The following is a 23,236-nucleotide window of genomic DNA, read 5'->3' as shown; positions in this document are numbered from 1 at the left end:
TATAGGAGTGAAGCCCAGGTCCCCAGGTGACTCCCAAGGCTGAGCTCCTAAGTACTTTCTACATGATGCCACCTCCCCTACTTCCCTTCCTTTATGACCTCCTATCACGTAGACTTGGTCCCTTGCAGTTGAGTCATTACATATTCCTGTGTAGTTGAGCTTTGATTGAGTATTGAAATGGCTCCCCAACTTCATTAAAAGATCCTTGACGTGAGGGATGATATCTTGTACTTCTTCATTCTTCTTGTGGGACCCTTGGTATTGTGGCATTTGCATGGGGATCAAATACTTGTTCATTAAGTGAAGGCTGTAGCAATTGGGTGCAGAGAATAAGAAAAAGGAAGACATTATTTTAATTCCGTTCTACTTTAATGCTTTATGATGTTGTTGTTAAGTGCTGTTGAGGCGATTGTGACCCATAGCGACCCTGTACAGGGTTTCTGAGGCTATAAATCTTTACAGGAGCAGAAGGCCTCATATTTCTCCTGCTGACTGGCTGGTAGTTTTGAATTGCTGACCTTGCAGTTCGCAGCCCAATTTGTAGCTACTATGCTACCAGAGCTCCTTATGCTTTATGATAGGTACTATTACTTTTGGTGGAAACAGGGTTTTTTGTTTTTTTCTGCAGTTCATAAAAATTGAGAAACTCACCAAAGTTCCTATACTGCCACATACAATTAGCTTCCTGATTCCAAGCCAGATCCACAGTTAAATCTGTTCTAAACGGCTGCCCTTTGCAACATCCACTACTTTTTTGTTGAGAATGTGTTTTAGTAAGTTTAAGGTAACTAAATAGATCTAAAAAAGATGGGGCTGCCAAGATTTGTAGGTCAGGGACACTTCTTGGCCTCATACCAGTGGATGACAGATGATGTCATTGAGTGGGAGGAGAAAAGATTCAGCCCCATGTACAGATAACTGAGTCTATAATAAATATCAGGACAAGAGAGTTGGGGAGTGGAGCCACTGCTAGAGAAACTCACTCACATCGATTGTCAAGATGAAGCTGTTACTGCTGTGTCTCGGCCTGAGTCTAGCCTGTGCTCATGTGGAAGGAAAGCCTAATGTTGTGAAACACAACATTAATATGACCAAGGTAGTAGAGTTGGGCAAGAAGTGATTCCTGACATTAGGGGGGTGGTTTGGAGGGTTTTGAAACTAGGTGGATTGGATAGTAACAGTTTTTTGACATATACAAAGTGATGTTTTCCTACTTTGAAGTAAGAGTAATTGTACCATGCTAGAAGATGGAAATTCTTGGGACCCTCCATTTTCCCTGGAAGGACAGGAGAAATAGCCCTGAGTGTGCTGTTATTTGCTTTGAGTTCAATCTTCACGTCTTATTCAAAGACACCACTATGAGTCCTGTGCCATGGGCTAGAGGTCTAGGAGAGAAGTATTCAGTATTCATGTGATTCCTTCCTCTTCTTAAGTTTCCCAATTATTTTACTGATTTATTTCAGGCTGCAGGAGTCTGGTATTCTGTTCTCTTTGCCTCCGATGACAGGGAACAAATAGAAGAAAATGGTAGCCTGAGAGTTTTTGTGCAAACCTTGCAAGTCTTGGACAACTCTTCTCTGTACTATCAATTGCATATCATGTAAGTATGTATGATCTTTTTTTATCAGGGAGAGGAGAATACACACATGCATACACATACACACAAATGTTCATGTACACTCACATCCTGGGGCCATGTTCAAAATCAGAGCCCTTCACCTGGCATTGATCCAGGACTTGAGGGGCCTGGGGCTTTTCTAGATTGCTGATGAATGTAAATGGGGTTAGGGAGGTAGTGAGGAGAGGAGTGTCAGAATCAGTAGTAGTGTGGTAATGGAACAGATGACTAGAATGAAACCTGGAATCAACAGCCACAATTTGAATCTCCTATACTAGGTGTGCAACCAAGAAAATGAATCTCTTTCCATCTGCATTTTCCCTTGGGTAAAAGTATATGACATTTCTCCTTCATTCTTTTTTTGTGAAGACTAAGTGAGGTAGTATTTGTAAAGCATTTATTTGAGAGCTTGATACCTAGTGACCTCTCAGCTAACAATCTAGGGAAGTAGAAGTAATAGTGGAAGTAGTGGTAGTAGTAGTAGTTGGCTCATTCTTAAAGCATCAAATCACATGAAATAATATAAATATTATTTGTCAAGAAATGTCAAGAAAACAAAAATCCTCACCACTGGACCAATAAACAACATTCTTATCAATGGAGAAAAGATTGAAGTTCTCAAGGACTTCATTCTTCTTGGATCAACTATCAACATTCGCGGAAGCAGCAGTCAAGAGATCAGACAACGTATTGCATTGGGCAAATCTGCTGCACAGGAATTTTAAGCATTGAAGAACAGAGATGTCAGCTTGAGGACTAAGGTGCACCTGACCCAAGCCATGGTATTTTCAATAACCTCATATGGATGTGAAAGCTGGACAGTGAATAAGGAAGATAGTAGAAGAATTGATGCCTTTGAGTTGTGGTGTTGGAGGAGAATACTGAAAGTGCCATGGACTGCCAAAAGAACCAATAGATCTGTTTTGGAAGACGTGCAACCAGAGTGCTCCTTGGAGGCCAAGATGGCTAAGCTTCATCTCTCATACTTTGGACATATTGTCCGGAGGGAACAGCCACTGGAGAAGGATGTCATGCTGGGTAAGGTGGAGGGTCAGAGAAAATGGGGAAGACTCCTAACGAGATGGATTGGCCAGGTGGCATCATTGATGGACTCAAGTGTGGCAGAGGTAGTGAGGTTGGCCCAGGATCGGACATTGTTTCGTTCTGCTGTGCATGGGGTCGCTATGAGTCAGTTCCAACTCGATGGCACCTGGCAACAACAACAACAATATAAATAAAGATCTTTGAAAATTGTACCAAAAATGTTAAAAAGTTAAGTGAAATTAGAAACTCAAATCCTGGGAATAGTAGAAGAAGAGGGAGCCAGCACCTACTAACATCCCTTGAGCATAAGATCATTCTATTTTACAGGAAAGACGGAAAATGTACTGACATTAAGTTTGTTTGTAACCAAACAAAAGAAAATGGTGTATGTAGCGTCGAATGTAAGTATACAGAAAATTTTAATAAAATTCTACTTTCAACTATAAAGAATTGACTAAATCCCAGTATCTTCAGGACCTTGTTCAATTTCTGATCAATACTTATCTTAATAATATAATGGTAGACATCTAATAGCCAATATACTGAATCTAGGAGAACTTTAAGTATTAATTCCATTGTGTAAAACTCAATATATTTATGAGAGATGATTCAGTCATATGTATCTCCTGCAGCAGGAGCATAGTGGCTCCATATGCTAAGCACTGGACGGTGAGCCAAAGGTCTCATTTCGAGTCCACCAGCATCTCTGTGGGAAAAAGATGAGGCTTTCTGCTCCTGTGAAGATTTTAAAGCCTCAGAAACCATATACAGGGTCCCTAGAGTGGAAACCAACTTGACGGCACTTAACATCAGTGGCCAGTCTACCTGTATTAGTTATCTGGTGCTTAGTTATCCAGTTATCATAACAGAAACACCACAAGTAGATTGTTTTAATAAACAGAAATGTATTTTCTCACTGTTTAGGGGACTAGAAGTCAGAATTGATACGATCAGTATTCTTTTCTCACAAGTTACCTCACAAAGCCCAGAGAAATGCAAATAAAGACCTTGGATATCCCCATTTTCTACCTCTTCCAGGATGGGTACTTGAATTTGTTTTGTGGGAGAGAAGAGGTAAAAGATTTCGAGCTTCTTACTGACCAATAAAGTTATGAACTGTGTTCTATCTCCTCTACAGATGATGGATACAATACAGTTAAAGTAGTTGAAACTAATTATGATGAGTATATTATGTATCATCTCCACAATGTCAATGATGAACGTAATTTCCAACTTATGGAGCTCTATGGTAGAGTATTTTCATGCTGACATTCATTTTGGGGTGGGAAGAGAGGGGGAAGAAGGAACCCTGGAGACAAAGTGGTCTTCCCAGTCTTATTCTGGAATGTCTCTCCCCCTCTGAAGATAGATGCTCACATCTGGGAGTCCCTCAGGCTTAGCGATGGGAAGATGATGAAATCTTTCATCATGCCAGAAGGATGGATATTCTAGTAATGTCAAATCTCAGGGCAGCTTATATCGCCCTCATCTGTCTCAATAGCAGTTATTGTCACTCCCCACAGGCCGAGACAAAGATCTAAGTCAAGACATCAAGGACAGGTTTGTGAGGTATTGCAGACAACATGGGGTTCCTGAGGAAAATATACTTGACCTGACCACCGTTGGTAAGTTTATTATCTCTGGCTTTCCCTTCCTCATATTTCTATGTGTTTTGAATAGAATTTTATTTCCCCAAAATATGCATTTATGTAGTGATACAATTATCCCCCATTATGTGAGCTGATGTTCTCAGTCAATTGCATTTTAAAATTGTGGTGGAACACTATACACTTACTCAGGTCACAGTTCTGATTCGACACAAGAGGAGTTTCTGAGAGTATGGTCACATCACGGTTTATCTTATAAGAGACAAAAGAAGAGAGAAATGAATAGAGAAAGGGACACCTAATACCACCAAGAATGAAGAGCGAGGAGCAGAATGTATCCTTTGAAGTTGGAGTCCATGTGCTGAGAACCTCTTAAACTTAGGGGAAGACTAATGCTGCGACACATGGAGATCTCCAAGGAACACCAGTCCCATATATGTTGAAATGAGACAATAATATTCCCCCAAAGCCAGGAGAGTAAAAGCCTTTCCTAGAGTTGATGGCCTGAATTCAGACTTCTAACATCCTCAACTTTGAGAGAATAGACTTCCATTTGTTAAAACCTTTCACTTGTGGTATTTCTGTTAAGGCAGCACAGATAACTACGACAATTTATAGCAGAAGAGTAGGGTGCTGCCCTAACAGATACATAAAATGTGAAAGGAAGCAGTTTTGGAATTGGATAATGGGTAGAGGCTGAAAGAGTTTTAAGGAGCCTAAATGATGCTCTGTGGGAGAAAGATGAGGCTTTCTGCTCCCGTAAAGATTTACAGCCTGGGAAACACTGTTCAGGGTTGCTATGGGTCGGAATTGACTCGATGGCACTTAACACCAACAAAATGATGCTATAGGATCAGCACCAGACTGCAAACCACGAGGCTGGCAGTTCAAACCCACCAGCTGCTCCTTGGAAACCCTATACAGGGGTGTTATGAGTCAGAACTGACTCAATGGCACTTAATAACAACAACAATAGTAAAAGGCTTGCTGGCAGAGTGGTGTGCCTCCTGGCACTTAACGTCTAAATTAAAATGCTTTGTAACACTTGCCTCAGTAGGATAGAGGCCAGTCCAGTCCAAAGATCCTAGGGGCTGAGGAGCCAGGGGCCCCCCAGGGACAAAGTGCCAAGGAACGAGGAAGCAGAAGCTGAAAAGACCAGGGGATTGGGAAACAGAGCTGCCTCAGTCTCAAAAGAGCCATGACTTTTGGAGTCTTAAAGGGTACGGCCATGGCCTCTGGAATTATAAAGGGCAGGGATCACAGCCTCCTAAGTTTCAAAGAATAGGATGTTCATCCACTCAATTCTAGAGTGTGGGGCTTCCATGCAGAGTACCTGGGGGACCTTAGTGCCACCAAGAAAGAAGACCCAGGAGAAAAATGCATCCTTTGAACTGAGACCCATGTGCTGAGAACCTCCTAGACCTAGGGGAAGATGGATGCCAAGACACATGAAGATTCCCAAAGAACACCAGGCTCACAGATGTTGAAAGGACACAAGGACTTTCCCTGAGAGCTGACCGAGAGAGAAAGCCTTCTCCCATGCTGTAGCTGATACCCTGAATTAGGACTTCTAATTTTCTAAACTGTGAGAGAACACATGAATACATTTGCTTGTTAAAGCCTTCCACTTGTGGCATTCTTGTTAAAGCAGCCCTAGGTATATAAGACATTATGTTACTAAGAGGAAGAAGCCCAAGGGAAGGCAATGCCCCCAATTAGTTCGCTTTGTCGTAACCCAGTGGAGTTCCTGGTTTCTATCTGGGGAATGAATTGGAGTTGGTGTCTATATGTGTTCTGCTCTGTCTCTACAGATCGTTGTCTCGAGACACGAGATGCAAAAGAGACCCAAGGCGAGGAAGAGACCTAGGACTCCATTGGTGATCTCTGATTCTAGGTGATCTTGGATTCTCTGCCCAGTGCCTTTCAAAAACATTTAGGGTTTGTGCCCAAAGACTGCAATAAAATGATTTGGTAAGAATGATGTTGAGGACAGCTTGACGTTTGGCATTGGTTCATGACCTACTCCTACCATGAGCTGTTGAGCAGCTTACCTAAAGGAAACACTGATGTCTACCTTACCAAATTGCTTTATGAGTATTATGTTGGTGAAAAGTGCTCAGTAATTGATGGTGTTTGGTGGTTATGTGCCGTGGAGTCGGTTTCGACTCATAGCGACCCTGTACAGGGTTTCTGAGGCTGTAAATCTTTACGGGAGCAGAAAGCCTCATCTTTCTCCTACAGAGCAGCAGGTAGTTTCAAACTGCTGACCTTGAGGTTTGCAGCATGATTTGTAATGATATGGTGCTAAAATCACTAGGACTTGAATTTTGAGATGGGAAGAAGGCTGTTTCCTACCTCAGAATTATTGTGGAGCTGCATTCAGATCATGTAGGTGAATCTCTTAGCACCTAGGCTTATATAACATAAGCATTTACCATATATTTATGCATACAACACATGCTTTATGCATTTATTGCAAACCGCATAACCCCCACTTGTTACTGTTGTAAATGTGTTATGCCAAACTTTTTTCCATGTATCTGACTTATGTTTTGATATCTTTTTCTGTCTAATGGATTAAAGTTACTGGGACAAAACTGATCTAATGGAAACTTCATTTAAGGTAGATATTTTCCTAAAGTATATGTAACCAATAGTGAACTGAACAGGCCCAGGATGGAAATGTAGAGCCATTTCCCATTTAAACCAAAGAATCTAAATGCACGAAAAGCTAGAAATTAGTATGATTCTAGGCCTAAAACTATAAAAACATGATGTTGTTTCTATTATATACCTTTCATAAATCTTACACTGCAACATTATTTTTGGTAATCAATGTCTTTGAAATGAAAGAAAAATCATCAGAAGAAAGTGTGTTTTCATCTTAAAACAGACCATTTTAGTTCATTCATTCATTAGCATCATCCTCATCCAATTCCTAGAGCCTTTCAGAGTCTAATCCCTCATCACTATCATCACTGAACTAGCTCAGAGCTGCCTACAGATGCTCTTCTGTGACTTCGGAACTAATGTCATCATTACCACTGCCTTTGGGTCTTCTTCTTTGTCATCAATATCCTGCTAGTTCACAATCACAGCTTTTCTGCAGCTGTTGCAGATGGTTTCGGGCACTATTTTCCAATAGACAGAAGCTACCCACTTGCAAACCTCTGTAAATGTCACCTGCTTCAGTGGTCCTGATGGTTTGAATTCATGAATCTCAGACAGTACCCATTCACTGCACTCTCTTCTATGAAAGTCTTGACTGGGAAGTTGACTGCCCTATCTAGAGATGGCAGCTTACAGCTAAAGCCACCAGTATGAATGTTACATAGGCACCAGTTAACTTACTATGATGTTGAACATTATGTGTATGTGTGTGCTGCCATGCATCAAAAATTCTTGATAATAATTCTCCATGCCTGGCCCTATATTTATCAACCCATATTTCATAACATCACAATTCATCCATCCCTTCTTATTACAATGACAATGAACAATGATAGGTGTTTTTTGTTTGTTTGCTTTTGTGGGGCATGGTGATTCTCTTGAAAACATCATCAGCTTTCATTTTCCCCTATTCAGTGCAACCAAGGACTACAGTGAAGCAAGCACTCTCATGACCAGTTGTTGTAATGACTAGTTTTCATACCTGCAGCAGCTACAGTCCTAGTGACTGGAATGTTACATCCATTGCACATATACCAAGTTCAGAGATTTCTTTGGTGATGAAGTTGTGGAAGTTGACCATCTTTTGTTCCCAGTCATCTGGAAGTTGCTGACCATTCCTTTCCATGAACTTAGAAATCTATATGGAACCTGCCTTGAATCTGGGATTCTTTTCAGTCACCAGAAGTTCTACTTCAATTTGAATAGTGGCAGTAGTCACAGTTGATTTGCGTCTCTTTTTCAACTCCTTCTCCAACTCAGACCATTTTGCTTTGCAGCCACAACACGCACATTTTGGTGGATTCATTTTCTCCAGCTCCCTTTTCTCCTTTCTCCTCTTGCAAATGACTGACTCTCCCACCTGGAATTCTTTTGTAGCCTGCCCTCTATTGCTCATGTCTCCCACCCTCACAACAAGCTTCAGTTTGAAGTTGGCAGTGTAGGACTTGTATTTAATTCCTAACATGATTGATACAAAAGGGTTCTGAGATTAAGATTTAGAAATTGAAAAAATGTATACAGTATTGTCAATAACTGCCTGGATCTTGGAAAAGATCACAGAATTTAAATGTGAGGTGTACAGGATACAAGGATATATATATATATATATATTTGTTGTTGTTAACTGCCGTGGAGTCAGTTCCAACTTATTAGTGATCCTGTACAGGGCTTCTGAGGCTGTAAATCTTTATGGGAGCAGAAACCCTCATCTTTTTCCTGCGGAACAGCTGGTAGTTTCGAACTGCTGACCATTAGATTAGCAGTACAATTCGTAACCACTATGCTACTATATATATATATATTTGTTGTTGTTAGATGACATCGAGTTGGTATCGACTCATAGAGACCTTATGCACAGCAGAACAAAACACTGCCCGATCCTGGGCCAACCTCATTCCATCTTGGCCAATCCGTCTTGTTGGGGGTGTCTTCCTATTTTTCTCTGACCCTCCACCTTACCAAACATGATATCCTTCTCCAGTGACTGGTCCCTCCTGACAATATGTCTGAAGTATGAGAGACAAATTTTGGCCATCTTGGCCTCCAGGGAGCACTCTGGCTGCACTTCTTCCAAAACGGAACTATTGGTTCTTTTGGTAGCTCATGGCACTTTCAATATTCTCCTCCAACACCATAACTCAAAACCATCAATTCTTCTAGTCTTCCTTATTCACTGTCCAGCTTTTGCGTGCATATGAGGTTATTGAAAATACCATGGCTCTGGTCAGGAGAACTTTAGCCCTCAAGCTGACATCTTTCCTCGTCAACACTTTAAAAAGTTCTTGTGCAGCAGATTTACCTAATGCAATACGTCATTTGATTTCTTGACTGATGCTTCCATGAGTGTTGATAGTTGATCCAAGAAAAATGAAGTCCGTGAAAACTTCAATCTTTTCTCCATTGATAAGAATTTTGTTTATTGGTCCAGTGGTGAGGATTTTTGTTTTCTTTACATTGAGATGTAATCCATACCACAGGCTGTGTGGTATGTGTGTGTGTATATATATATTTATATACACACACACACATATAACTAAGGTGAATCATGATCACCGATGAGACATTGGTGCTAACAAAACATCACTATGAAATTAGCCTACCTAATACAGTTTAATGGTTTCATTTAAGATGATCTGATAAGGTTTTCTCATTTAACTATTGAGTCATTTTTGCTTTGCTTCCTTCTCCAATTAAAGACCAGAGTTGGAAGATGCCTGGTAATTATGTCAATGCAAATTGAATGGATTGCTAGTGATAGCGTCTAGATGGCGTCTAAGTGATCGCATTTCATTCATGGAGAGACTTTAGTAGGTTCAAGGTTCTGATTTATGACTCAAAATGTTGCAGCGATGATACAATTATCAACTTAAGTTAATAGAAACAAACACAACAGTTTCAATTGTTTATTTTCCTATTACTTGGATACTACTAAGTTCAACCTGTGGCTTCTTGACCATTGCTATACTTTTATCATACAAATATGATCAAAAGTAACATTTTCAGACCATTGAAAGAGAGTCAATGAGGCTGAAATTCACTTCTGCAAATGTAACAACACATGCATGGGTGTGTTAAGCCATAATTTCATCATCTCTGCACGTTACATGTGTAGGATATCACTATCTGTGAAAAAAATATGGTAATTATAGGCAACTATGACTTTTCCCAGAGCCCTGGTGTGACGGTGTTGGATAAGCACTGGACTGCAGTGTTAACTGCAAGGTCAGCAGTTCAAATCCACCAGCTGTTCTTAGAAACCCTATCCAGGGTCACTATGATTTGAACTCAATGCAAACAATAACAATAACAACTTTTGCTATTATTCCTTAATCTATCACAAATTCTTCAAGCTCTCTAGCCATGGAGATGGCTTTTTTCACAGTCTCAGTTGGAGGTTAAGATGGAATTGGGAGCAGAAAGAAAAATCTTGATTTCTTTATGCCCTCCCTCCCATTGTCTTGGTAAATGGTGTGAGTTGAAATGCAGGTGAATGTCTTTTCTCACCCTTTGTCTCCATTGTGAAAATTATCTTTGTTCTTAATTCATTCAATCCAAGGACTGCTTTCTAAGTTTTGTGTTATATTTCTCTTCTTTTTTAGTGACTAGTGAATAATTGCTCACGTGGACTTCAGGATCTTCTCATCCATGGTCCCCACATCATCCGTGATCGATTCTATGACCTCATTTCCATCACTTTTGCACACGAAGACATCTTCAGCGTCTTCCCTAACTGCCTAGGAAGATCCATCAATTCACCAAGAATCAAAAGTTTTCTCTGAAATTCTCTCCTTGCCACACTCCGGGTAGCTTTCCCAGAAATAAGACTTGCTGCTATATACATGGTCAATAAATGATTAGCCTTGCTGTCATGTGATTTGTCTTTGTGTATGGGACAGATGTGGCGCTGACAACAGTGCATGTGGCGGCTCTGTGGTTTCTCAAAGTCTTCCGTGGGTTTCAGGATCCTTCCTCCTCTGAGTAATTCCTTTTCCTTTATCCCAAATCGCCAAGCACTGCTGCTTGCCCTCTGCTGAATCTTTTTCTTAAGTGGCCTGACAAGGCTGTTACACATACTGTAAGAATAGGATCTAGGGGATCCTCTAGGGGAGCATGGGACTGGGCCAGAGTTACTGGATGCTGAGCCTCAGGGGGAGTGGGCAGGCACTGGAAGTCAGGAAGTAACCCAGCCAGAGCTGCAGAGTCCAGGCCCACCACCTCCTCTTCTCTGGATGGGAAACTTCTGTATGGGGCAGAGAGGGGGCGTGCTGCCTTGCTATAAAAAACAATGGCGGCGTCCCCCTCCCTGGCGGGCTGAGGCCAAGCCCAGGGCCTAGGCAAGGACTCTGAGGGGACCATGCTGGAAAACCAGCCAACAGCAGCATGTCTCACTCTGGCTGGTTGCACCAAAGCTCAGTGCATGGGACTCGGCAATGGGAATGGGATGGTGGGCAAGACATGCCTCCTCTAGTGGGTTATGCCAAGGATGCCTTCCTGGAGAAGTTCATGCTGAGCGGGGCCTTATGACTCAGCTGGACTGGAAGACTATGGTCAGTAGTCTGAGACCTTTATGTTATCCTATAATTGATGTCATCCTTAAATGCTTCTCTGCAGAAATTCAGCCTCATGTTAGGAGAGGAGTGGATGATCCCAAAACTTCAATCAAAACGAAATTATGTGAAAGAGAAAACTATGTGTGTGAAACAAAAACAGAAACTAGCAAAAGAGATAGAAGTATGCTGGAATGTTCAGTTTTCACCCAGAAGGGACTGAAGATTGTTTTTCACGAGGCTGCCATATCCTTTTTAACCCCAAAGAAAACACACAGTAAACAAAGAAGAGGATCAAGATGTATAAACTGCTGTTTGATTATGTGAAAAATGTCTTCAGTGGCCGAATAAACACCGCCTATTTCTCTTAGAAATTATATGAAATGCTACAGCTATACTCAGACCTCTTATAGATAAAACAACAGTTTAAAATTTGAAACAAACAACACTGCCCGCAGAAATCTGTAACGTTCATTGAAAATGTTTCCTAAAGGTCCAAGAATCAGCATACGGCATCTGAAGGCACAATCTGTTATAAATGCTTAACTTCAATGGCTAGCGGTGGTTGTGTCAGTGCTGACTCAAAGTGACCAGTCATGGAAGCAGATAAGAAATCAAAAGACATATTCACTAGACAAATCTGCTGCACAAGATCTCTGTAAACTGTTCAAGAGCAAAGATATCAACTTGAGGACTAAGGTGCACCTGACCCAAACCATGGTATTTTCAATCACCTCAGATGTATGTGAAATAAGGAAGACAGTAGAATTGATGCACTTGAGTTGTGGAGAATATTGAAAATACTATGGACTGCTGGAAGAACAAATAGGTCTGTGTAGGAAGAGGTACAGCCAGAATGTTCCTTGGAAATAAGGATGCCGGGACTTTGTCTCTCATACTTTGAACATATTATCAGGAGATCTTCAACCTGTTAGACAGAGAAGAGAATGATGTTGATTGGGATAATATTTCCCTGAGTGAATCACCCTGTAGCCTTGATCAGAAACAGGTGGAGCAGGAGATAAATGGAGAAGATCTTCTGTCTTGTTCCTGTTAGGGAATTCAGAGCTTCTCCCATGGAAGCCTTCCCTATCTGAGGACAGAGGCATACAATTTCTGTAACTGAGAGGTTTTCAGAAATGAGACAGAAATGTGCTTTCCCCTCATTTAGCAATCCCCTTAGGGAATTGGGCAATAAAGAAATTTGTAAACATGACTTTTTAATCCATTAATGATTTACCTAGCTCAATAAAGAAACTGATTTATTTGACTGTAGTTTGGGTGAATGTTTTCAGAGTAAATTAGTTTTCCATTCTACAATAGACAGGCAGTGAATGACCACACTGATGAGGAACATATGCCTCTGAATAATTAACCAGACAAACCAAAAGGGCAGCGTTTGCCCCCAAACACAGCTCAGAAGGCAGGAAGAGGTAGACAAGAATGAATAGGTATGAAGATCCCAGGGAGGACACGGAAAGAGTGCTGTTACATTGAGGAAATTACAACGAATGTTTGAAAACAAATTGTGTATAAATTGTTGAATGGAAAACTAATTTGCTCTGAAAACTTTCATCAAACCACAATAAAAACAGTTTCAAACATCCAGTAATAAACGGAAAGTGGAATGTGCGAAATATGAGTCTAGGGAAATTGGAAACTGTCTACAATGAACAGCCAGGGCTGTCAACAGAGACCAAGGAATCCACAGTTTCAGGGACTCCACCAGCTGGTCGCGAGGGGAGGCGCCCCTATGGTTGAACAGTTAGCACCAGACTTCCTTTGCTACGAACCAATGGCCAGAAGAGGGCGCGCATTTGAACATCTGGCTTCTCAACAGGTGCGTGAACCGCTTTGGTGTTCAACTGTGCTCTGATGATGAGAACGTGAGCTTTTCAGTAGCATAGATTGCCGGAGAGAGGCTCAGTAGAAGCTTTGCTGTCAACGTGTAAAACTGAGTTTGTACGTTTCTGTTTGCTGGTCCTGGCCCCTAAAGAGGCTTCTCAGAGACAATTTTCTTAAATACTGGGTATGGAACCTTTCATTTCCTGGACTTGTCCCTGGTCTTTTCATCTTTACCTTCTCATGAAATATTTTAGCAAGACTTACTTTGCAATGTGTCCATTAATTAAAGTTTGCAGGCTTGAAATCATACCATCCTCTAGTATTTCACAGCTCAGGATTGCCTCTAGAGATAAATTCCAACACTACTTATGAGAAAAAACAATTCTAATAGTAATTAAAGGACTAATCAAGGAAGTAGTTCTAATTATTATTAAAGACATACACGTGAGAAAAATAAAACACTATATTGATGTTTCTTTCCTCAGATACAGCAATGTATTTTCATCCATTTTGTAATTCTTTCTGGGATATTTAAAGATCCTAAGTCCTGGGAGTCCTGGTGTGGTGCTGTAGGATAAGCACTGGACTGCTAACCACAAGGTAGTGGTTCACATCCATCAGCAGCTCCTTAGAAACCCTATTCAGGATCACTATAAGTCAGGACCAACCCCACAGTATTTAATTATAACAATATTACAGAGATTATCTATGATTAATTTTTTAAAATCTTGATAATAATGTTTCTTTTTGTCTCGTTATATGTTGTTTGCTGTTGTTAGGTGCCTGCCTTCCAGTGGGTTCCAACTCATTGAGTTGCTTCTGACTCATAGTGACCTTGTATAGGGTTTTCAAGGAGCGGCTGATGGATTTGAAAGCGTCACACTAAAACCTCTTTGTTGTTGTTGTTAAGTGCTGTTGAGTCAGTTCTAATTCATAGTGACCCTGTATAAGGTTTCTGAGGAGCAGCAGGTGACCATACAGGGTTTCTATGAGTCAGAACCGGCTTCGTGGCACTAAACAACAAGGACCCCTGTCAGCCAGCACAGGGTTAAACAGCCCCATGCAATGCTCACCCAGCTCTGAGTCCAGGTGGCATGGGAACTTGTTCCTGTCCCTGGCCCCCTTCTTGAACTCAGGCCTGGCGGGATATGGGGTCTTGTCCAGAGGACTAATACTGTGTCACCTAGATTTGAAAGAAGTTCCCACTAGTGTCTAGAAAGTGACCCAAATATTTCTTGTGAATATGTTTGATTGCTTGTTTAAAGCTAACATAACACGAGCTCCTTGCCCTCTCACTTGTACTACTATAAGGCCTTTCTCCAGCTTCCCTTTTCTTTAGCCTCCTCCTGTCAGGGGGAGGAAGAGGATAAAGGGTCTGTTGTACCCCACTGGAGGTGAGTACCCCAGGCCTCAGATGCCCACCAGCCAGCTAGCCAAGGTCACTCCACACACAGTCCCAATCTGAACCACTCCCACCAGGCTGCTCATTCACTGTCAGGTGGAGCAGAGAGGAAGTCTAGGCTCCCTAACTGGGCCATGGAGCAAGAGACACATGTCTGCTGAGCCTGGTGTGTGAAGAGGAACCACAGTGGCTTAACTGTCAGCTGCTGTCTGCACTCCCAGAGCTGGCTCTTTCCTGTTCTCTGATGTGCTACAGTTTGTGAGGGCAGAGCAAGGGGAAGCTGCTTGGGTGGCTGGGTCTCCGCAGACTCCAGCAAGATGGGCACAGGATCTCAAGACAGCTTCTAACTGTTCTTACCGGTAGATTCCATCTTACCTGCCCCTGAGATTCTCAAGTCCCCCGTCTTGAACTCCCACTCCAAGTGCTGAATTCTGAAGTGACCTATATCTTACCCATTCTGGAAACTGAGTGGGACATTCCCAGCTGTATCAGGCCTTTGTAATCTCAATTCCTTCCCCACATATACAACTGTGTAAAGTTAGAGGCTGTGAGGGAGCTGGGGCAAGTCTGTTCTATCCAGATCCTGGGGCAGGGTCTTTATTATTATCATTCATTATGAAAAGCTCTGGAATTTTTCATGGCAATATTGATATATGTCTTCTAAATGTTTACATATTATGGAAAAGATTGGGCCTCTGAGCAGGTGTGCTGAAGAAATTTAAAATGGGTGGCTGTGTTCACAATTATCCCTTTCCCCCCTTTGCCCAGGTTACTTTTGAAAGCCAATGCTGGCCCTCAGTAAGAGCTGAAGCTGATCTCTCTCATATCCCCACTCCTGGAATACCCTCAACACACACACCAAGCAGAGTGCAGACAGCTCTTGCTGTTACAGGAAACTAACATTGGTATGACCAGAAACCACTCTTTCAGAGGTTTGCTAGCATGTGGACTACTAGACTTTGTCTAACTGGAGGCATACACTGCTTCTGGAGATTTTCCACTTCTAGATGGAAGGCTGGAGGGTGATTTCTGGCTGATGAGGGCCCCCAAATAGAGCCAAGTGAAGTTAGGGGTAGTCTGAGGCACCAGGGAAGCTTTGATGTCAGGGATCTGGGCTCTGTGCACGGCTCAAACTGTCCAGGTTTTTTCAGTGGATGAAACTATTGAAACAAGCATCTTATCCCATTTTAAAATTTCATTTGACCCTTAAATGGAGCCTGTGAGAAAAACTAGGGCATCTTGTTCGCAGGAACTTCAACTAACCCCCCACCCACCACCACCTGGAGAAGACAGTCTTCTCTTGTTCAGGTAGTCGGTCCCTGGGGAGTTGAACTTGCTTTCTTCAAATACAGTTGCCTATCCTAGACCCTCACAGTACTCATAGCATTCATGGTCTTGCCTCTGACCTTCTTTTCTTGGTTGCCCACAGAAACAGCTCTGACTTCTGTTGGTCCTAGGCTCTGCACAGCGTCAGACATACTCTTGGCTTTGTGCCATGGATCTTCTGGTCTCTCTCCTCCTCTTCAGTGGAGGAAGCCACAAACATCTCAGACTTTTTTTAAAAACGTATCTTTTCCTGGCCGTGTGGCAAAAACTGGAGCATCTTGTTCCCAGGAGACTCTATGCTTTCAGGCCTGAGCAGGGCCTCTTTTCTCTGAGGTGGGAAATCCCCACCTTGTCCTTTGTTCTTTGATCCTCTACAGCTCATGTTTTCCTTGGGTCTCCCCTTTCTCTTGCAGGGGTGGTAGATGTTTGACCTCTACCCTCCAGGTGGCTCTCCCCTCCAGTCTGAGGGGACTCTGTATGTCTCTGGACAGTGCTGAGGGGTCGTCTCATGGCCATGGAATCTGTGAGGGGGGAAATTGTTGTTAGAGGCTCTTATCCTGAGAAGAGTGCTGATCATAGGAGAAGGTAGAATCCAATGACAAAGTGATGGGCGAATGAGGAAAGGATTACAGGATCTGACTGTGCTCCAGAAGCAGATGGGTAAAGGCCAGTGGTGATGGTGACAGAAGGTCCCTGGACAATGTGGGATCCAGTGGATCTGGAGGCAGAGAGGCACCTATTGGTGGTGAGGGTAAAATGGAAAGTGAGGATGTGGCATGGTCCAGTGGTATGGTAGAGCTCAGAGATATGGAGGCCAGGCAGTAACAGTTCTGTGAATGCCAAGGTGAAAAAGACAGAATCTCTCCACAGCTCCCACACAGCAGAATGTCAACTTCCATGGATTCTCTGTCACACTCCTCAGAGCACGGAGATTGCTGTAACTGCAGCAGAACATCACCCTCAAAAGGAGACTTGTGCAGGTGCCTGTAGGAAATAGGAGGTTCAAAGTGCATCCAGGAGCAGAATGGGGATAGGAGACCCTCAGGGATTCTATTCCCCCATGTCCTTGACCATGAACTGCTTTTATCCCTTGCCACCAGGCTGGCTCCTACATATCTTTACTTTTGGGTTCTCCATACATGTCAAGTTCATGAGATAGAGGTGGTCCACTGAGGGTAGGGATACCTGAAACAGTGGAGAAAATGATCACCTTTCCCAGAGGAAGTTGTTCCTGTGCCATCTTGAGAGCTTACAGGTGAGTTTTCCAAGCTGGTAGGATGGCAGCTCAGGTTATAGAAGGCTCTGCGGTCTGTGAGATTTGGATATAATCCTTGTGCCCACTTTAACTTATGCCCTATTCTACCTGTTCTCTTTGACTAATGATCTCATCTTTCCTGAGAGTCCCACCTGACTCCTCTCTGCATCGATAGTAACTTAGAATTATGGGAAGAAACCCATAACTCATTTGGGTATGGTCAATGTTCCTTTATCTGGTTGATATCTTTGTTCTGTCAAATGTTGGTAAATACAGATGTCACTGAATTTAGTATCATGGCAGAAAGAAGGTCCCAATCTCTCACAAAAAATAAAAGATGGAACCAAAGCCCAGATCAGTAAAATGCAGAAAACTCATCCCCAGTCTCCATCATCTGAAGCCTGCTACTTCGTCAGTAAATGGGCAAAGAGAGTATGTGTTCCAGGCTAGACTTGCAAGATCACATTGTATTTCTATCTGTTGTTGGAGCTCTGGTAGCATAGTGGATTACAAACTGGGCTGCTAACCACAAGGTCAGTAGTTTGAATCTACCAGCCGCTCTGCTGGAGGAAGAGGAGGCTGTCTGTTCCCATAAAGAGTTCCAGCCTCAGAAACCCTATACAAGTCACTATGAATAGTAACCGACTTGGTTACAACCCACTCTTGTTTCACTCCTTTAATCCTCACAGATGAGTTCAATGTAATCAGTATGTCCACATCCCAGAGAAAAAACCAGAGCACTTGCCAAAGTCACACTGCTAGCAAAAGGCAGATTCCAGTCCAGGAACTCTGGGACCAGAGTCACATATTTTATCTTCTAAACTGTGCTGTGAAAAATATCGTGGCAGGCTAGGAAAACAGTCCAGTTCAATACAACTGGACATGTTGAAGAATCACCACTCGCCTTCACATAGTCCTTTCAGACGGGATGAGGTATATCTCCTCTCTTTTGGAGCTCAGCACTGTTGAGGAGGCCCCAGGCTCAAAGTAAGGAAGAGGATTGCCCAGGACAGTTTTGTTGTTGTTAGTTTCAGATGAGTGAGCTTTGCATAACAGAAGGAAATGGTGCTATCCTCACTGTGGTTATGTATGATTCCTTTGTTTTGGCTATTGCTTCCATCCACTTCATTAAAGATTCCCTCATTTTCACTGACCCTCTACCTTTTCTAATGACTGAAACTAAGCAGTCTCGCCATCATTACTTCTAAGGAGCATCTGATTGTATTTTTTCTAAAACTGGTGTATTCATTCTTTTGGCAGTCTATGATATATTCAGTATTCTTTGCCAATATCACAATTTGAGTACATGTTACGAATCGGGCTGCGAACCTTAAGGTCAGCGGTTCGAAACTACCAGTCGCTCCGCGGGAGAAAGATGAGGCTTTCTACTCCCGTAAAGATTTACACCCTTGGAAACCCTGTACAGGGTCGCTATGGGTCGGACCCGACTCGATGGCACTTAACAACAACAACAAATCTATTGGTGTGGCACTGTGGAATAAGCAGTGGACCACAGGATTAGTTTGAACCGGAAGGTCGGTGGTTCAGACTCACCAGCTGCTCCTCCAGAACCCTATACAGTTGGAACCAACTCGAAGGAATTTAACAACAAAATCTACTCTTCTGTCTTTCTTTTTCATTGGTCGGCTTTCCCGTATGAGACAATTGAAAAGATCATGGCTTGGATCAGATGCTCCTTTCTCATCAAAGTGACATCTCTGCTTTTTAAAACGTTAAAGTGGTCTTTTGCAGCAGATTTACCCCAATTGATACATCATTTATATTCTTGACTACTGTTTCCATGGACACTGATTGTTGATCCAAGAAGAATGAAATCACTGATAACTTCAACATTTTTTCTCTTTTTGATCATAATGTCATTTATCTGTCCAGCTGTAAGAATTTACATTTTCTTCAGGTATAATCCATACTGAAGACTTAAGTCTTTGACCTGCATCAATAAATGCTTCAAGTCTTCTTCATTTTCAGCAAGAGCCAAACATTAGCCAGGAGATACTAACTGAATAATTTATTTGTTAGTTTAACCAATCATTGACACTCAAGCCCCTAGATGCATAAGGGAATACTTACCTACAGTTTGGTGTGAGTATGCATAAAGAAGACCCTGCAAATATACATGAAATCATGCATGTGCCAACACTAGTGGTTTTGTTTGTTGTTGTTGTTGTTGTTGTTTTTTGTGTGTGTAGGTTATTATTTATTTAAGATAATATAGTATCATTTACATTATGAATAAGAAAATGTCTTGGATTATCCTTAAAAGGATCCTAAGTCTCATAATGTTCAGCTTTTTTAAACTTGGGGCATTATTACCTTATGGTGTGGCGCTGTGGGTTAATGCTCTGGACTGCAAAGTCGTTTGAACAGCAAGGTCGGTGGTTCAAGCTCACCAGCTTCTCCTGGGAAACCTTATACAGGGTCGCTATGGGTCAGAACTGACTCAACGGCACTTAACAACAACAATAACAATACCAATAATCCCCCTTAAAATTGGAGAGCGAGGCTGTTTTGATTTGTTTTCTTGAATTTTGTTTTACTTTACCCTGTAGGAAGACACTCATAAGTATCATTTTTTTCACATTTCTATCTCTTTGATATCTTTGTTGTTGTTAAGTGCCATCGAGTTGGTTCTGACTCATAGCAACCCTGTATAGGGTATCTGAGGCTGTAAATCTTTGCAGGAACAGAAAGCCTCATCTTTCTCCCATGGAGGGCTGGTGGACTTGAACCACTGACCTTGTGGTTTAAAGTCCAGTGCTTATGCTATAGAACCACCACACACCCTTTGTATATTTAGTTTCAATAAATATTAATTCCTATTTCCATTTCCATTGTACCAATATAAGCCTTAAGTTTTTAAAGAATTTTTTTATTTAAATAGAGTTTATCCTTAATCAACGGATAAGTTACTTTTTTTTTTCTTTTCACTAAGCTCACTTGGCAACTGTGGCAACTTGGCAACTATATATGTCATTGAAATTCCAAGTAGCCCAAATAAAGTTTTTCTACAATTTACTTTTACTTAGCTTTTACTGATTTTTATCTGACAGACTTTGGACATATTGTCTGGAGGGAACAGTCGCTAGAGAAGGATGTCATGCTGGGTAAAGTGGAGGGTCAGAGAAAAAGAGGAAGACCTCTAATGAGATGTATTGGCCAGGTGGCATCATTGATGGACTCAAGTGTGGCAGCAGTAGTGAGGTTGGCCCAGGATAGGACATTCTTTCGTTCTGCTGTGCATGGGGTCGCTATGAGTCAGTTCTGACTCGATGGCACCTGACAACAACAACAAATTAAAGGAAGAGAATATTAACTGACAGTTATTAAATGACAGAAAAATTTCATATAACACATAATCTTTACAATAAAGTCATCAGCTAAAAGGGAATTACCCCTATTGAAGGAGTCCTGGTGTCGTGCTCTAGACTGCAAAGTTGATTTGAACCGCAAGACCAGCAGTTCAAGTTCACCAGTCGCACCTCGGAAACCCTATACAGGGTCGCTATGGGTCAGAACCAATTCAATGGCACTTTAACAACAACAACCAAAAAAAAAACTTTTGAAAATTAGAGAATTTATGCTCACTTGTATGGTATAATAATATGAAAAATTACCATTATATTTTCATTATTATACTGAGAATTTGAATTCTACTAAATGAAAGGAACTCTGGTGGTCCAAAGGGTAAAGCACTCAGTTGTTAACCAAAAAGTCCACAGTTCTAATCTGCCAGCTACTCTGTGGAAGCAAGACCTGGCAATTTGCTCCTGTAAAGATTTCAGCCTAGGAAACCCTATGAAGTCATAATACCAGTAAACAACAACAACAATTAAATAAATTATATGTATGAGAGACTTTCAAAAAGTTCATAGAAAAAAAGGAACAAAAAGATAATGCAATTTTTCTGTGAATTTTATGAAGTTCTAGTATTTCTGTATATACAGGTAGTCTGACTTATTTGAATTATGGCAAACCACACACACACATATATGTATACATACATACACATTTATACTTGTTGTTAGGTGCTGTCAAGTCAGTTCCTACTCAAGGTAACCTTATGCATAACAGAAAAAAAACGCTGTCTGATCCTGTGCCATCCTCATAGTGGTTGTTACACTTGAACCTATTGCTGCTGCCACGGTGTCAATCCATCTCATTTGGGGTCTTCCTCTTTTTTGCTGACCCTCCATATTTCCAAGCATAATGTCCTTCTCCAGGACTGGGTCCCTCCTAATAACATATCTGAAGTATGAGAGATAAAGCATCATCATCCTGGTTTCTATGGAGCATTCTGGCTGTACTTCTTCCTGCAAAGATTGGTTTGTTCTTCTGGCAGCTTGGTGCTTTCAATATTCTTCTCCAACACTCAAATGCACTCAATTCTTCTATTATTTTCCTTATCCTTTGTCCAATTTTCACATGCATATTTGTTGTTGTTATGTGCCATGGAGTCAGTTATGACTTATAGCGACCCTGTACAGGGTTTCCGAGGCTGTAAATCTTTATGGGAGCAGAAAACCTCATCTTTCTCCTGCGGAACAGTTGGTAGTTTAAACTGCTGACCTTGCAGTTCACAGCTGGATTCATAACCACTACACTACCAGAGCTCCTTACCCATGCATATGAGGCTATTGAAAATACCATGGCTTAGGTTGAGTGCACCTTAGTCCTCAAACTGATATCTTTGCACTTGAACACTTTAAAGAGGCCTTGTGCAGCTCATTTGCCTAATGCAATACATTGTTTGATTTCTTGATTGTGGAGCCAAGCAAAATGAAGTATTTGACAATTTCACTCTTTTCTCCATTTATCATTATGTTTTTTATTGGTCCAGCTGTGAAGATTTTTGTTTTCTTTACATTGAGGTACATTGTTGTCTTTGATCTTCATCAGAACCGTTTTGGAAGAAGAGTGCTCCTTGGAGGCCAAGATGGCCAAGCTTCGTCTCTCATACTTCGGACATATTGTCAGGAGGGACCAGTTGCTGGAGAAAGGTATCATGTTTGGTAAGGTGGAAGGTCAGAGAAAAAGACGAAGACCCCCAGCAAGATGGATTGGCCAAGTGGCAGCATCGATGGGCTCAAGTGTGGTAACAATAGTGAGGTTGGCCCAGGATCCGGCAGTGTGTCGTTCTGCTGTGCATAAGGTCGCTATGAGTCGGTACCGACTGGATGGCACCTAACAACAACAACAAATAGTGGGACTCCTGGTGTGGCGTTATCTGATAAGCACTGGACGGGGAACCATAAGGTCGGGGGTTCAAACCCACCAGCTTCTCCTTGGAAGCCCTGTACAGGGTCACTACAGTCGGAAGTGACTCCCTGGCACTTAACAACAACAAATTGCTAGAAGCGGGGCTCCAGGAGGACTCTGGGACTTGTAGTTTAAAACGTTCTGCACCGGTATACTTCCGCTGCCGAGCTGCGTGTTCGCTCCTTTGGTCTGGTTTCTTGTGGAAAACGTACTAATTCTTCCGCCTGGGCATTGGTTTGGCTTTGGTTATGGAGTGGAGACTAAGTGCTGTGGGTGAGATCCCAGCCTTTGCCAGCAGCAGGTTGGGGAGGCGGCCTGGGCCGGAACGGGCCAGATACCCGGGAGCGACGACGACCCAAATGCGCCAGCACCCTGAGTGTGTGTTGTAGTTTTTATTTGGGGCAACTGGAAGTCCCAGCGGTCGTTAATCGGTTTAAATGAGAGACGTTAATTGAGCGCTTACTCTGGGCTGTTAAGCAAGAATTGATATGACTAACTCAGAAGAGGATATGAATAACCAACTCTAAAAGCACAGTTGTCACCGGAGCCCAAAACAGGGAAAGGCTAATTCGGTCAAGGAATGTGGTTTATAAAGTGCCAAGACCATGGTATTTCATCAAAGGGAAGGCATTTGTTGTTTTGTTT

The 23,236-nt window shown here is 42.0% G+C and overlaps 1 protein-coding gene across 1 annotated transcript; it reads left to right on the top strand.

Moving 5' to 3' along the window:
* Positions 1–1,000: 1,000 nt before the first annotated feature.
* On the top strand, positions 1,001–6,136 carry LOC102816748 (allergen Fel d 4-like). The gene is made up of 6 exons (XM_006865735.1): positions 1,001–1,096; positions 1,464–1,600; positions 3,701–3,705; positions 3,801–3,911; positions 4,186–4,287; positions 6,081–6,136. The coding sequence occupies exons 1-6, from the start codon at positions 1,001–1,003 to the stop codon at positions 6,134–6,136; spliced, it is 507 nt and encodes a 168-aa protein (XP_006865797.1).
* The last annotated feature ends 17,100 nt before the right edge of the window (positions 6,137–23,236 follow it).

Source organism: Chrysochloris asiatica, unplaced genomic scaffold (assembly GCF_000296735.1).
Source record: "Chrysochloris asiatica unplaced genomic scaffold, ChrAsi1.0 scaffold00081, whole genome shotgun sequence".
In the NCBI taxonomy this organism is placed as follows: Eukaryota; Metazoa; Chordata; class Mammalia; order Afrosoricida; family Chrysochloridae; genus Chrysochloris; species Chrysochloris asiatica.
Note: the sequence above shows the minus strand (reverse complement) of the source record. Positions and strands in the feature narration are given on the sequence as shown.

What these genes read in the sequence shown, in the direction of transcription:
- LOC102816748 (XM_006865735.1), top strand. Translation starts at nt 1,001, where the DNA reads ATGAAGCTGTTACTGCTGTGTCTCGGCCTGAGTCTAGCCTGTGCTCAT. An exon ending in ACAACATTAATATGACCAAG is followed by an intron (nt 1,097 to 1,463) that starts GTAGTAGAGTTG and finishes GATTTATTTCAG; the next exon opens with GCTGCAGGAGTCTGGTATTC. An exon ending in ACTTGACCTGACCACCGTTG is followed by an intron (nt 4,288 to 6,080) that starts GTAAGTTTATTA and finishes CTGTCTCTACAG; the next exon opens with ATCGTTGTCTCGAGACACGA.